Source organism: Genypterus blacodes, unplaced genomic scaffold, assembly GCF_046128005.1.
Source record: "Genypterus blacodes isolate CSIRO-AG114 ecotype Tasmania unplaced genomic scaffold, CSIRO-AGI_Gbla_v1 ptg000129l_1, whole genome shotgun sequence".
NCBI classification, from domain to species: Eukaryota; Metazoa; Chordata; class Actinopteri; order Ophidiiformes; family Ophidiidae; genus Genypterus; species Genypterus blacodes.
In genome coordinates, this window is record NW_027466931.1 from 1,796,074 (window position 1) to 1,812,289 (window position 16,216).

Here is a 16,216-nt window from a genome sequence, read left to right on the forward strand (position 1 = left end):
CTCTCTCTCTCTCTCTCTCTCTCTCTCCCTCTCTCTCTCTCTCCCTCTCCCCCTCTACAGAATACCCATTGGTTTTGGAGTGATGGTTCACCCTCCATGAACAGTCACTGGACCAATCAGCGCACTGGATCAACCGGAGGGGGTGGGGCTTGCATGCAAATGAAGAGTAAGAAGAAGCCAATTAAATTAAATTAAATATAATTAGGGCGATGGCAATTTTTGTTAAATTAAGTTAAATTTTGTCTCATATCCATCTATTATTATTGATATTAGAATACACCAAATCCTTAAGAAAAATAAATAAATGATGCACCGCAACTGCCAAAATCACAATTGGTACTGTTTTAAAGGTTTTAATCATACATAATAACTGTACATATGGTCATCATGAGCCAATCAAGTCTTCAGTACTGAGCGTGTTTTACTTGTGTCGTATGGAGGTGGCGAGCAGAGCAGCGCCCCCTGTGGAGAGCTGAAATTTTACATCTGCGCCACCAGAGCCAGGTAGGCGTCAAAGCACTCCAGTCCTTTACAGAAGTACAGAACAGAAAGTTAAAGTGACTTATTTTAGCAGTGCAGCATTTTAGCGTTGTAACATTGTCATTGGTGGGTTAAATGTTTGTTTGTGATCTGCAGCTTCAGTCCCAAAGTTCCCCCCAAAAGCAGGACACCAGCTAAGCCAGGTAAATGTGTCTATTTATTCGCCACCTAAAAAGCTTCAACGTTTCAGGACGATTTTGGCCAGTAAATATCTGGGTGTTCTACCAACGATCCGCAGGGGAGAAGATTTTAGAAATGAATCTCTAAACTTTCTACTTGACTAGATAATTTCTCTACAAATTAATTGATAATAATTAATTATTAATTAATTAATAATTTGAACCCAGCCACTCCCCCAAAATTGTCTTGACTCGAGAAAATTGAAGATGTGTAAATAAAGCGACCGAAAAGCTAAATTCTCACATCAACGTTTATCCCTTTCTCTCTCTCCCCCTCTTCCTCCCCCACCCCCGCAGAGATGGTCCCCATTATGCGTCTCTACAATGTGTTGTGGGGACAGAGCGAGTTGGTGGTGGAGGAGATCTTTCGCTCGTCCTCCTTGCTCCGGGCGCTGCGGTCCGGCCAGCTGACCGAGAGCTGCTACACCACCTTCATCCAGCAGGAGGCGCTATATCTGCAGAGAGTCAGTGGCACACTGCAGGTGCGACTTCATTGCCATTCCTGTCATTTCTTCCTCCAGATTGTGTATTCCTACAATCAACAAGTCGCACTAAAGGATGTCTTCTGCCCTGTAAAGTCATAAACTGACTCTAAACCTTTGAACCTTAACTGTGCAGGTCCTGATCAGCACCGTAAAGGAATCCAGCAACATCACAGCATTGCTGCTGGACACAATCAAACTTTACAGCAGCACAAACCAGGTGACAAACACACACACACACACACACACACACACACACACACGCACGCAGGCACGCACGCACACTCACACGCACACACATAATCACAATAACCAATCGACCGAATACATCAACCCGTTTCATACAGGTATGTGCATGATGAAACTAGGATTATATGCCAATTCACGCAATAAATGTTTTCCAGTTGTCATATAAGCACATAATTAGATTGAAGTAGCAAACCTCAGTGAACACACAGTAAACGGAGCGACTGTTGGTGTTCCCTGCAGAGCCTGCTGGATGTCCCCTCCCCACAGTGGCTCGTCCTCTCCCTCCAGTCTTTCCACTCGGTGGTTCTGGAGGATCCTGTTTACTGGTTGGTGGCTCTGTCGGCTCGCGCTCATCTTCGCGCCTACCTGAAGAGGAAGCTGGTCCTTGCTGCCAGCCCACAACGGAGAACCGTGGCTAGGATGAGCTCTCACTCCAGCCCAAGGGGCATCTTCTCACGCAGGAAAGGGTACGACCCTCATCGCATCCTTTTTAGCCTCCTTCCTCTCTTCATCGTTCTTATATTTCTTCATTCCTAAAGATTCAATCATTCCTTCCTTCCCTAATGTCCTCACTTTCATCTTCCCCGTTTCCTCTGTCTTTCACTATTCATTCCTTGCTTTTCTCTCCCTCTCCTCCTTTTCCTCTCTTTTTCCTTCCCTCAATCCCTCTAGCCAACATCCATTCCTCAACTCCTTCCCATTTTGTCTTCATTTGTTTCACTCCATCCTTGCTGCCTCCTTGCATTCCTTCCATCCTTCTTCAGCTCCTTCTTTCTAGTAAACAAACAAAGGTTTCTGCATTTGAAGTCATTAACAGACTTTGTTGTGATGTGAGTATTTGTGGTCCCAGCCCAGGTCCAGTCTCGGCGGCTGACACCAGCAGCTTGTACCAGCAGTGGAGCAGAGACAGTATGGTAGAGGCCGCGTGGGCGCACAGGTTTGTGTTAGAGCCTGATTGTGGGTTTCTCACGCAGATATTGATGTTTGACAGCATAAAAAAACATGAATAGTGTCTGTGTGTGTGTGTGTGTTTATGTGTGTGTGTTACTGTGTGTCTGTGTGTCACAGGTACAGGAAGACAGTAGAGGAATATCAACAGCAGATGGATGTGCACAAAGCCGTCCACATCTTCAGACAGCACATTATGAACCAGAGGAGTTTCTACAAGGCTGTGTAAGAGAAAACAACCTCTACTGTGTCTGTCTGTCTGTCTGTCTGTATTTTCCCCATGTTTTTCTCTTCTTGTCTCTCTCTCTGTCATATCTTTCTCTCTCTTTGCATCTTTCTCCCTCTCTTTCTTTGTGTCTTTCTTCTTTTTTCTCCCCATGCATCTTGTCCTCTCTCTCTCTCTCTCTCTCTCTCTCTCTCTCTCTCTCTCTCTCTCTCTTCTCTCTCTGTTGCATCTCTCTCTTGGTCTAGGTCTTTATCTCTTTTGTCGCCATCTGTCTTGTTGTCTGTCTCTCTGTGTCTCTGCTGCTCTCTCTGTTGGTCTCTCTCTCTCTCTCACACACACACACACACACACACACACACACACACTCTCTCTCTCTCTAAATTGCATATGTGTTTGTTTCAGGTCCTGTGATGCAGTGGATGATGCCGATGAAGACTAAGAATCACAGATGGAGGTGAGCTCCCCAAAAGTCACAACGCCACCTAAATCTTCCATTATGTAATGATTCGTCTTCTCACCAATTTTGACTCTCATATTGGTCTCATTTCTAATCTATTGTCATACAGAAGAGATACAATAATTCCCACATCCCTGTTTTCTCTCACTCCACCTGTGGCATTCAAGGATTTTTCCAGACCAGAGACGTCCGGACTGAAACAGATGCATACTTGAGGACCAAGAGTTTAGCTTTCAGTATTTATCACAACTTTCTGCCCAAGAATTCCACTGATATATGAGATATGACGTAGATTATTATTTGTATTTTCTTTTTTATATATAATAAATAATGCTTACTTAAAATCCCATTTATTTTACATTTTGAATGAAAAAATCTAAAACACAATATTATTTTATTTCATGAATAATAATATACCTTTTTAATACCCACAATAATTGTGTATTTGTTTACTCTATGAATTAGCATCTATTCATTTCATAATCTCACTTCTCTTTGATCCCTCCCTCCTCATCTTCTCCTCCTTCCTCTCGTCTCTCCTTCTCCTCCACTCTCCTTCGTTCTCCACAGACAGCCGTTGTCGCCCTCTATTGACTGAATTGAGACACTGCATCCTACACATATGCTGCTGGACATGCTGTGTGTGTACTACACTTTCACACATACTGCTCTTACTCTGATTACCACTTTGTGTTTGAGATACTACTACTGTTTCTGATAACTTCTAAATATACAAATACTGCTACTCTGACCACAGCCATTAGTGGGAGCTTCTCTTTTATAAACTAATGTACTTCTACTAGTTACACCCGCCGTTGCCATTGCTGCTAGTGTGTATTACTACTGCTGCTGCACTACTGACATTATTATTAGTAGTACATGTAGTACAACTAGGCCCACAACTACTCATAGGATTCTCTCCTTTAATCTTTCTGTCTTTCTCTTCTCTACCTTCCTGTATCACGCTTACCCGCCCCATCTGTCCCTCGCTCCCCTTCTCTCTCTGTCTCTGTCTCCGTCTCTCTCTCTCCATCCTGGTCTCACTTTCTTCTCCCCCTTGCTGCTTTCACATCTCACTTTCACTGTCTTTTGTTCTATAGCTCTTCTCTCACCCATTCCCTGTCTTCCTGTCTCACTCCCCCCCTCGGTCTGTCCCCGGTCCCCCCCTCTCACTCTCTCCATCCTGATCTCACTTTCTTTCTCTCTTTTATTCTGTCTATCTGTCCCTTCTGTACCCCTCTCCCTATTTCCTCCCATGTCTCTCTCTTTCTCTTTCTGTTTCTGTCACTGTCATCCTCTCCTCTCTTTCTACATCTGTAATACTCTTTTCTCTATCTTCCTCTTCTCTCTCCCCCTCTCATTGTCTTCCTGTGTTGCCCTCCAGTCTCTCACCTTTTCATATCTCTCGGTTTTCCTTTCTCTTCCTCTCTCAGCGAGAGAGAGAGAGCGAGAGAGAGAGAGAGAAAGAGAGAGCGAGAGAGAGAGAGAGAGAGAGAGAGAGAGAGAGAGAGAGAGGAGGCGGAAACCTCCATCTGCCCTGCTCGGTGACCGACCCGTCATCCTCGGGCTCGGGGAGAATCGGATGAACCTTTCGTTGTTGTTTTCCCACTTTAACACCGCGAAGAAGCAAATGGAGGAAATAATGTGACCAAAGAAGGAGAGAAAAGGAGGGATAGAACATGGAAGGAGCATATAGTCTATATATAGGCTATGCCCCGGACTGCACCACCGCCGCCACCTGCGCCCCCGGTACCGGTAAGTCAAAGACGGGCTGGGGGGTTGGGGGGGTGAGGGTCTGGCTTGTCCCGGGGCGGGTTAGCTAACGCTGGAAATGGCCGTTAACTGACCCGTGAAAATGACTTTTGAGGTCTTGTGAGGTCGGGTTACCGTTCAGCCATGTTGCAGGAGAGACAGGGGAGGAAGAGGAGGGGGAGGAGGAGGAGGAGGGGGTAACGGCTCTTGACACCTGCCCTCGTTCCCGGTAACCGGCAAGAAATCCGTTTAAAATGTCGCTAAAATGGCATCAAATAGCCTAACGCCCCCGCACCGGACCCTGACTTTGTGACTCGGTGTGTCGGTGAGTGTGTCGGGGTGCCGTTCAGCCATGTTGCAGGGGAGGTGGGGGGGAGAGAGAGAAGGAGAGAGAGCGAGAGAGAGAGAGAGAGCGAGAGCGAGAGAGCGAGAGAGATGGATAACGGCGGGGCTCCGGGGGATTGACACCGACCGCATCGGCAGGGACCGGAGAGGAGAGGAGGGGAGGTGATGGGGGTTACGGGGAAACTGGTGCCCGGTCATTGTCGCTCCCCGGTCGGATGCGGATGCAGCGGTGGCGGCGCGCGCGGTGTCGCCTAGAGACAGAACGAAACGGGGTCGACATAGTTAGTGAACCGAGGCTGAGCCAGACTGTCGGCTTCGCCTTTGGTTTTATTTTGAAAAGTTATTTGATTTGATTAAGTATATTATTATTTTATTGTATGGTTTCTGCTATATTTATTCATATTTGTATTCATTTTAAGTATTGCATTTTATTTCAAATTATTTTCCGTATTCTATTTTATTTGGGGGGTTTTCTTCTAATTCAATTGTGTCTCCCCCCCCCCCCCCTCTGGTGTAGCAACAGGCGTATGCTCAAAACGGCGTTTAATTTTAATTTGTGAATTGCTTTACAGTGAAATCTGTCTGAGAATTATATTTATTTTACTAATTTGTTTTATATATTTTTAATTATTTAATCTAATTGGCTATTTTCGGTTTAATATTTTATGTTGAAGTTCATTTTTTTTGTTTATTTGAGCAGTTTTAATTGAAAGACCAATAACTTTTTAAAATGTTTTTATTGGTAGTAATTTACTTTTATATTTCATCATTTGATTGAAATATTCAGGTTTAGGTTATTTTGTAACATATACTATTATATGTACTATGTCGGGCATTTTATAGACATCCTGTAGCAACAAATGGCTGCTGTGTGATAACATTTATCATGAATTTCATTAATCGTTCATTTTGTTTCTTTAAGAGGCTGAAGTGATCAGGAATAACAGCTGGTGGCAGGTGGAAGTGGTTATTGATGATTATTGATGATTGTTTGTTGGAGGGGAGGTCAGGGCAGGAGATGACACAGCAGGGCCCGTTACCATGGTGATAACAGGGATGATTTATGCCCTTATTATTGAGCCTTATGTAGGTTATTCATTCAATAATTTATTCATTCACAGATTCACTTTGTTCATGTTGCTTTTCTTCTTCTCCCTATCCCCTCATTCCTTTATCGCCCTTCTCTCTCTTGTGCTATCGCCCCCCCCCCCCCCCCCACTCTCTCTTTCTCTCTCTCGCTCGCTCTGACTGTCTCGTCTTCTCTTGTCCTCTGTTGCCCTTCCTCCTCTTTATTTCACCTCCTCTCTCTCATCCTCTCTTTCATTTTGTTCTCCCTCCCTCGCTCGCTCCTCTTTCTCCTCATTCTTCTCTCTCTTTTCTGTCTCCCTTTCTCAGGTCAATGAGAGCCAGCAATAGCTCAGTCTGAAGAGCAAATCACCTCGACGCGCTCGCTTGCTCTCACTCTCGCTCTCGCTCTCCCTCTCTCTCTCTCTCTTTCTCTCCCTCTCCCCCTCTCTCTCCCTCTCGCTCTCTCCTTTTCTCTCTCTCTCTCTATCATGCTCTCCTCACCACATGTTCAAATACACAGTCGGCTTCTTTTAGCAACACTGCCCTCCTCCTCTGAATTCTGACTCTCTCGCTTTTTAAAACACGCAAGCACACACACACACACACACACACCAGAAGATGAAGCGTGGGTCGAGTGTGCTGCAGCCTCCCTCTGATGCAGCCAAACGACACACACACCCTGCAAACACACACGCAAAAGCACACACAAGTGACGATGCTCGCCCACTGAGTGTACCTGCCACACACACTGAACACACTCTAGACGCACACAGTGCATGTTCGAGTCCCTTTCCAGCAGCCACCTCTCTGTTCAGCCCCGATGTCAGCAGCAAGATGGCCTCCGACCTCCTCATACGGCTGTCAGGTAACTTGCACACACAATCGCACCTTTAGATGTCCGTGCACACACATACACACACACACGCACACTTTTATATGCACATTGCATGTATCTTCATGTACACACACATTCATTTACATACATATTCCTGTACATACACACAAACACGCTTTCTCGCACAGTACATATGTGTGTGTGATATGCTCATGCCCTTTGACACATGTCATGTGTACATGTACATTTACAAACATTTTATGTACACACACATACATACTGTATGGATACATATATATTTAATAATAACTTCCAGTCTTATTTTACACATTCTGTATTGTGATATAACACACATATACACAAATAAGCTCATGCACACACACACACACACACACACACACACACACACACACACACACACACACTTTATCCTGAGCTGAGTGCTGTAATGTGAACTCTGCTGTAATGCATTTATAGTTAAAGTGAATCAAATCACATGGAGCTCTCTCCATCCCTCTCTCTCTCTCTCTCTCTCTCTCTCTATCTCTCTCTCTCACACACACACACACTCCCCTCTGTCTCTCTCTCTCTGTCTCTCTGTCTCTGTCTCTGTCTCTCTCTCTCTCTCTCTCTCTCTCTCTCTCTCTCTCTCTCTCTCTCTCTCTCTCTCTCTCTCTCTCCCTCTCTCTCTCTGTCAATCTCAATCCAGAGGCCACACAGAAGACCCAGGTTCCTCCCGGGATCAGAGAGGAGATGGAGGCGGAGAGGAGGGAGGGCCGAAGGGAGCAGCAGGAGGAGCCAGGCCTCGCTCTCTCACCGGACGGCCCTGGGGCGAGTCCTGAGCCGCCCACGCTCACACACACACCTGATGGCAACGCTGCCATGGACACTCTCGCTTCAGACCTGCTGAGGAAGCTTGCAGGTAACAAATGCTGAATTCATCTGTATTTGTGTGGTTACTTAATACATGAATGATATTAACTCTGCTAAATTAGTTTTTAATATCTGTCAGCACGTTAATGCAAAAACAATGACAGATTTCCCACTAATCACAGAGCAACAGGAGGTCAACTGCCATAGGGTGAGAGTCAAAGAAGAAGAGGAACCAATGGAAGTAGACACCTTGTTGACCTCAGACCTCATCAACCGTGGACCAGTCACAGAAGAAAAGACACCATCCCCCCCGAAGACGGTGAGCCACCATCTCTTTAGCATGAAAACAGATGACCAGGGTCTCTCGGGCAACAAGATGGCAAACCAGCTGCACCCCAGAGCCAAAATGGCTGACCAGTGTCTCATTGGCCTTAAAGTAGAAGATAAGTTTTGTACTGGGGGCTGCCAGCCGGTCTCCAAGATGGCCAATAATGTTGTTGTGCCTAGAACCAACATGACAAACAAGGGTCAATTTAAAGTGAAAATGGAGGGCCAGGGTGCCTGTGGAGCAAAGATGGTGGAGCAAGGTCACTCCAGAGGCAAGATGGAGGACCAGTTTCACTCCAGAATCAAGATGAAAGGCCAACTTCCTTCCAGAGTCAAAATGGAGGGCCAGCTTCTCTCCAGAGTTAACATGGAGGATCAGCTTCTCTCCACAATCAAGATGGAAGACCAGCTTCTCTCCATAGCCAAGATAGAGGACCAGCTTCCCTCCAGAATCAAAATGGAAGACCAGCTTCTCTCCAGAGTCAAGATAGAGGACCAGCTTTCCTCCAGAATCAAGATGGAAGACCAGCTTCCCACCAAAACCAAGGTTGAGGACCAGCTTCTGTCAGGAGTTAAGATGGAGGACAGGTTTTTCTCCGGATCCAAGATGGAGGACCAGCTTTTCTCCAGGACAAAGATAGAGGAGCAGCTTCTCTTTGGAGTCAAGATGGAGGACCAGCTCACCTCTGGAGCCAAGATGGCAGACCACTGCCTCCGGGCTGTGCTGTGGCAGGACATGTCGGTGAACCTGGCCTCCACGCTGCTGCACCAGCTGTCAGGTAACCACACACACACACACACAACCACAAAATACATCTCCAATTTGGGTAACAGTGTCAGCATCAGCTTCATCTTCATCTTGTTTTTGTCTATCTTGGGCTTCTTATTCCTATAGAGAGGGTCAATAGATCCAACAGCCAACAGGTGGACAGGATGACTCCGCCCACCAGGAGCAGGTAACACAGGTCCCTTACACAGTCTGTGGGAAGTTGATCGCTTTAGTTTATTAGAATACCGTCACTGAATTTGTTTTTGTGTTTTCATAGAGACACCTTGTTGCTTGGAAATGTGTAGGATTAAACTTTACATTTTTGTCCATAAGGCTAAGTTGTGGCTTGGGCTCTAAGATTTGTCCGAAAGAATCAAATTGCATTGATTGGAAAACACAATGAAATTACAGTACATTGGTTAGTGTTCCTACAGCCACAACATATCTAAACAGATACCATGTAGATTTTTAGGCTTAAAATGTTGACACACATTTACCACCACCTAACTCTGAGCTCTCATCACCCTGACACATGTTTACATGGATCACAGCCTATTGCAACTCTTGGCCAAATTGCAATTCTGATTTAAATTCGATTAATCCTTGCAGTTTGAATGTTTGTGTGTGTGTGTGTTCCCCTTCTTGTAGTCCTGCATTGAAGGTGGACGTGGACCATCCCTGCTCCTCCCCACATTTGGGCACCCAGGACCCCCTGTGTGGTAATATACACACACACACACACACACACTGATGATATTCCACAGATGCTGATCACTTACAAAAACTAGACATTGGATAGCATCAGTACATAGTTTATGCTGCAATGTCCTAGTTCTCAACATGACAAAAGCTCTTTGTGAAATTACAAATTAAACACTTTTGAGGAACTTGCACATTTCGCTTGCCTGCAGTGTTTTTAATGTCACTTTATTATTATTATTACTTTTTAATGATTATGTCCACCATTTGTCCGTGTTATGGATTATGCTGCCACCAAAACGGCCCCTCGGGTTTCTAATAAAGACCGAGCTGTAGCCATGAAGACAATTCTGCATTTGTGGAGAGTTTTGCCAATAATAACTTCCAGCGGGACTCATCATTAGTATATTTCACACTGCATGGAAATATGACAAGGCAAAATTAATTTCATGACTTGTTTAGTCCAATAATAAAACTCTCACATTCTCCTTCAGATGCCCGAAGAAGCCCGAGCAGTGACCAAACCACAGCTTGCTCCTACTTCTACAGGTAACACACACACACACACACACACACGGGCATTGTCCCTGGTGTTGGTGCTCTTATTATGTCTAATTAATATGCAGGTGTTTTCACTCCTTCTGGGTTGTTCTGGCCCTCCTCTTGTCTTGAACCACATAGCAATCCAGCAGATTGACCCATGGTCAGGTTAGGTGTTCATTGTCTTGCTCAACAACACTTCAACAGGCTCTGTAAGAGGAGCCCAAACTCTAAGCGGGAACCTTCTTATTCCTAGAAAACCGCTCTACCATCCCAAAACACTAGGCAGTAAAAAACCTGCTGATCTAGTAAAAGATAGGGGGGTAAAATGCTTTTGCAAGGGTTTTGCTAAATAGGCTGTGATTAATATGGTATAACATGTATTTAATTAAGTCATATGGTTGTTGCTCATTGGTTGCTGTTGTGCCTCCTTCTGTCTGTCTATTTAGTTTGGGTAGTTTGGGCATCTGTCTGTGGTTTCTAGATGGTTTTAGGACACTACTGTAATAGGAAGGTACATTTACAGTGGTGCTCTGTGCGGTTGCTACGTTGATGCTTGATCATTGCGATGCTGTTCCGAGTGGTGTATCTACTGTGTTTCCAGTCGGCTGTATGATGGCTGTAGGAGATTGATATGATGTTGCTAGGGGGTTCAAGGTAGTTGGGATGGTAGTTGTTGATAGCAGGATGGTCTATGGTGTGTTACCATGGTGCGCTGCTTGGTTGACAGGGTGGGGATAGGTTGTTGCTAATTTGTGTCTAGGTGGTGTGTTAGTTGGTTTTGACACCAGTTGTGTTAGCGAAAAACGAACTTGAGCAACATGGATCTGTTGCCATGGCTACTACAAAACATCATACCCTTATCCATAACCTCTTGTGTCCACCCCCCAGGTGTCATGTATGTGGGTTTGAAACCGAGGGGCGTGGCCTTTTCCACAGTCATATGGCAGAACACCGCCAATGGGAGCACAGCTCTTTTTCCCTGCACTGCTGCGTCTGCGACCACTCAACCAATCAGGAGGCAGAGATGTGTGCTCATATCGACACACACACACCAGGTGACCCCAGAGCCAGTGTGACAGAGATCAGGTGGGTTCACTGGGCTTTTGTTTGTTTATTAGTGCTTCAACAGGAGAGAGGTCCCATGGGACACTGGACAAATAGTGGCGGTGAGGGACTTTGTACCTCCAATGCAGGGTGTGAGCCGTTCAAAAGCTCGTTCCTATAGCAACCTAGATATTGGGCTTTCATTTAGCCAAATTTTTAGGACAAACCGCAGTGCCTCATAGCCCCCCATCACCACCACTACACTGCTGATATCATTTTGGCAACAATTAGGGCAGCTTAGTAGTGCTAAACCTTTGACTCTGCGTTGCTGAGCACATGAAAGCATCATTAGTTTTGGGTTCATTTGAGCCTCCAGGCCCTCTGAAGGACATGCAAACTGGGACACGGCATGTGTTTAATCCAAACCACCACGTCATGATGCCCACTAACATCATATGGATAAAACCCCTTATGAGGTTAATGGGCAGAGGGAGGGCAGAGGGACCTCTAGTGGCCGGTTAAAAACGTATGTTCTTGCACCAGTCAAGCAGAGAGTAAATAACTACAATGTGAGCAAGTGTGTTACTGTTAAACAGGGCTTCGGTATGTGTGTGTTTTGTATGTTGGGGATGTGTGTGTTTCATCCTAAGTCACTCTCTGCTCTTCTCTCCTTACATGTGTGTTTATGTGTCCTACTTATGGAATGTGTTTGTATTCGGTATGTGTTTTATGTTTTCTGCCGTGTGTGTGTTCATGTGTGTCATTGACCTCCCAACCCTCCACACTTCTAGATGCCCCATTGCCCCTCCTGCCACCACCAGCAGCACTCCATCAGTTGCCATAGCAACCCAGCTACAGAAGAGTACCTCTGAGCATCGCTGCCGCATCTGCCAGAGGTCGTTTCCAGGGCAACAAGAGCTGCTGGTTCACTTCCAGGGTCATCGCCAAGGAAACCAGTACCGGTGCGACCGGTGTGGCCACCTGACGCGGACAGCCAATAAGCTGGTAGAGCACGTGCGTGTGCACACAGGGGAGCGGCCATTTACCTGTGACCTTTGCCCTTACAGTGCCAAGCGACGGGACAGTCTGCGTCTGCACTGTAAGGTCAAACACCCTGCATATGTGCACGGGAACAAGGTGGACACGCCCAGTGACGTGCACACCCACCGCTCATATGTGCAAGGAGACAATCAACGTTCGTACAAACACGGAAACCTTCAGCGGTTGCACACTCCACTGAACACACACACTGCTGTGCTGTCCACCTCCTCCCCTTTTCCTCTTCTTCATCCCTCGCTCTCTGACCGGGCAGGATGGAGGGATTTGTCTCCTCTCCTTCCCATCACCACACTCATCACTCTTAAACCACACTCTCCCTCCTCCCCCTCTTCCTCTTCCTCTTCCTCTTCTTTATCTGTTAAAAACTCGTTCCTCAGTTACCTTGGTCTCACAGGTTCCTCCTGAATTCTTTTTTGTCTCTCCTCTCCTCTCCTCTCCTCTCCTCTCCTCTCCTCTCCTCTCCTCTCCTCTCTTCTCCCCTCCTCTCCTCTTCTATCCATCCTCTGGTGATGGATGTAAAGCTCTGTAATGTATCCACAGTACTGTCACACAGCACCACGTAATGAGAATGTCAATCAGCTCCTGTTATGCTCCGTGCACTGAACACGCACAGATCGGAACGTTTTGAATTTACTCGACTTTTGCATCATGCTCGTGATTTTGCTGCATTCCTGCCTGCTTTGTTCTTAGTCATATAACCACTGAAGATATTTAACCGTGTGACATATTTATGCCTGTTTCTTGTCTCTTAGAAACCCTGAGCTTCAAAAGCCTCTTTTTGCACATCGAGTCACAAATTCAATCAATCAGCTGAACATCTCTGTTGAATCTGTATCAAACAGGCGACTAAACAGAGTCGGCCAGAGAGCGACATGTGTGTCACCTGACGCCACCACCCGTCTATTGTTACCAACGGGAGTGAAGCTTCCCGCTTCCGGAATGGTGTCCTTAGAAATGCACAACCAAGCTGGAGCTATTGAGGAGCAAACTCCCATCCGAGTGGTGTTGCGGATGATGATGTCTGTCATCCGTCGGCCCAATAACGTTCGGATAAATTACCTTTGCACTTTGTAATAGACATTCATCGTCCTTGAATCCTAATTCATCTGTGATCCTTCTCATCTAGCGCCCCCCGCAGGCCAAACTGTGTTTTTCTCAATAAGATACCTCAAATATTTCTGACCAAATGACCGTATCAGCCTAATATCTGAAACAAAGTGTAGTGTCACGCTAATTTTGCCGTGCTTAGATGTCAACTGTTATTTATATGTGAAGCTATTGATATGTGACGCCTGAATGCTAAACTTCAGCTCAGTTCTGCTCACAGACGAGCCTAAGTCCAGTTTAGACTATGGAAATCTGAGCCTGACAAGCTGAGCCTGCAGTGTAAAATGGCCGCTCTGCAGAGTGTGTGCAGTGTGGTAGCCCCACTAGTGGTATCTCTCAATTTTTCATCCGTCCATTCTTCTATTTGGTGCAATCACCTCACCCCTACTGGCACATTAGATGCCGTAATGTATCGGCTGGTTTTGACCAGAGGGTTCTAATCCCAAATCAGGATCAGAATCAGGCTGCAGGGCACCGACGTTGATAGTGCGTGCCAGGAAAGTGGGCGGAGCTCCATCCAGTTTTCAACTCATTGTCCTTGTCATTTAGACGAGGCCACCTCTTGCTTTTTAGGGGCTTTTTGAAGATGCAAGGTTTCTGGAGAACAGTGACAATATTTCTAATATTTGTGTTGTATATGGATGATGTATTTGTGTTTACATACAGTAACTACACGTGGCTCCTGAGAGTCTCGGTAAAACATCTTCATTTAAAGTTGCACTAAATGTAGATTTCCTGAGGGTCGGGGGGGAAAAAGAAGAGTCAAAAACGTTATTGAAACATTTTCACATATCCAGATTGTCGCGCAAGAGTGAACGTGTAGGTGTAAGTGAAAAAGGAAACCACAGCCAAACAGAGTCACTCCAGGGATCCAGGTTTCCTCTCTGAACACTCGTTTTAAACCGTTTATGAATCCAGCAGGTCTGATGTCACTTCCTGTTCACGGTGCAATCTGCTGACTCCACCCGTCACCGTAGTCTGACTGACTGTGGACTGAATCGGGTAAATTGACGGATTACAGACTGACTGATGTTCCCGGTTGTACCGTTAAATCTGAAATGACGACATGATGTTTGAGCAGCTTGCTTCTAGTAAGCTTGCGACTTTTGTCTGTATTACTAAGTTATACAAATCAAGCGGACACAAACGTGGAAAAATGGTTTCGGTTACCAAACGAGTCTGGGCGGCCATGTTGAAACCCAGAAAGGAGGATCAACCACCTGAAGCCATCACAGCCCTTTACTGGTTTCAACGCCACCAAACAGAATCTTCCTTTAACTGCACGGAGCAGCTGTAGGGATCGTCCGTTTTCATACAGCTCGCAATTCCAACCCAATGGTGCTAGCCTCAGCGCAGCCTCGGAGCTGCTTTCCGTTCCAACATTTCATTACAAGAGTTCATTGCGATAGACAATACACAAGTAAGCATGAACTACAAAAGACACCAGAGTGCTTTCAGGCTTGTCTTCATCCCGGACACTCTAAACTCTTCCATACAGTAAACTCTCTTATTTACATCATTCGCTCCATTATTTTCTCCTTTTCTCTGCTGTATCCTGTTACTGTTTGCTGCTGCAATGATCCAGTTTCCCCACGGGGATCAATAAAGATTCATTTAATCGGACTGGCACACCTCATCTCACTGAGACCATGGACAGAATTTGATATCAGAGTGTGCACTTGTGAAGGGAGCTGGCCTGTTTAACTGTTGCTGAGACTAATCTAGACTAAGGACTGAGCCTTAGTAACCCTGCTTGGCACAATGCAGGAATCCCTTTAAGGCTATGATCGTATGTGGCCACTTATTGGATTCCCAGCTAACAAAATAGCCCAGTTAATGCTTGTTTGGTTCCTAACTAGGACTGATCCCTAGTTAGCCCTGTTTGGCCCTGTAATGGTATTCAGATCCCAGACTAATCCCTGATTAACCTGTGGAAACCCTAATGAAGACTCTAAATAAAAACCCTGATGAATCTAAACCGAGGACTAAGCCTTGTTGGGTCCAATATTAGAACTCATGAGAACCCATGGTTGGCATATGTCGAGACAAAGACTAAACCCAGGTTAACACATATTGGCCCTGTAATGGGTTAACCCGATTTTAAACAAGGGTTAAGACTAAACCCTTGTTTTTCCATGTTAAGCTTTTGTTATATGTGTTACTAAACTATTGTTAATTCCAATACTGCTACTAGAGTACAATGAGTGCTAGTAAATGATGTAGACTTGTCTTGATTATTTGTTATCCAAGCACAGAAACGCTGCCGTCGATAAACAGCCTCGTTAATGAAATTATAGAGAAATTAGAGCGATAAGAGGGCGAGAGAGAACATCGTTTAGAGAGAAATCAGGGATGAAGGTCACACACACACACACACACACACCAAATGAGTAGGAGGATAAGTGTCAATCGCCATGGGTCCTGTCCCCTCCTCCCCGGTTGCCATGGTTACCTGGCATGTTGTAGGTCTCTGTGGTGGCCAGCAGGAAGGCATCTATTGGCTGGGAGCAATGTGCGCTTGACGAATCATCCGGCATCGTGCAGGCCGAGGGAGGGCTCTGGGCCGTGGGCGTGAACCGTATGGTGTGAGCGCGTGCACACACACACACACACACACACACACAGAGGTCATTATTAGATTTCAGGAGATGTCATTAGAGAAAAGAGGCAGGAGAGGAGAGGAGGAGTAGGAAAGGAAATGAGGAAGAATGAAG

The 16,216-nt window shown here is 45.8% G+C and overlaps 1 protein-coding gene across 2 annotated transcripts; it reads left to right on the top strand.

Annotated features, from left to right (window-relative positions):
* Positions 1–3,194: 3,194 nt before the first annotated feature.
* Positions 3,195–15,125, top strand: LOC143010751 (uncharacterized). 2 transcript variants are annotated; one of them, XM_076163273.1, is made up of 9 exons: positions 3,195–4,836; positions 6,574–7,111; positions 7,791–8,003; positions 8,137–9,060; positions 9,177–9,237; positions 9,699–9,769; positions 10,244–10,298; positions 11,181–11,378; positions 12,128–15,125. In XM_076163273.1, the coding sequence occupies exons 2-9, from the start codon at positions 6,865–6,867 to the stop codon at positions 12,798–12,800; spliced, it is 2,442 nt and encodes an 813-aa protein (XP_076019388.1). In that variant the 5' UTR covers positions 3,195–4,836; positions 6,574–6,864; the 3' UTR covers positions 12,801–15,125. The 2 variants fall into 2 exon arrangements, with proteins under 2 accessions (XP_076019388.1, XP_076019389.1); XM_076163274.1 differs by lacking the exons at positions 3,195–4,836; positions 6,574–7,111 and having other exon boundaries at positions 7,926–8,003; positions 8,094–9,060.
* The last annotated feature ends 1,091 nt before the right edge of the window (positions 15,126–16,216 follow it).

Bases quoted from the DNA above. Each gene is read 5' to 3' on its own strand.
- LOC143010751 (XM_076163273.1), top strand. From the start codon at position 6,865: ATGAAGCGTGGGTCGAGTGTGCTGCAGCCTCCCTCTGATGCAGCCAAA. The intron at 8,004-8,136 runs GTAACAAATGCT...CACTAATCACAG, and splicing joins CCTGCTGAGGAAGCTTGCAG to AGCAACAGGAGGTCAACTGC. The intron at 10,299-11,180 runs GTAACACACACA...TCCACCCCCCAG, and splicing joins GCTTGCTCCTACTTCTACAG to GTGTCATGTATGTGGGTTTG.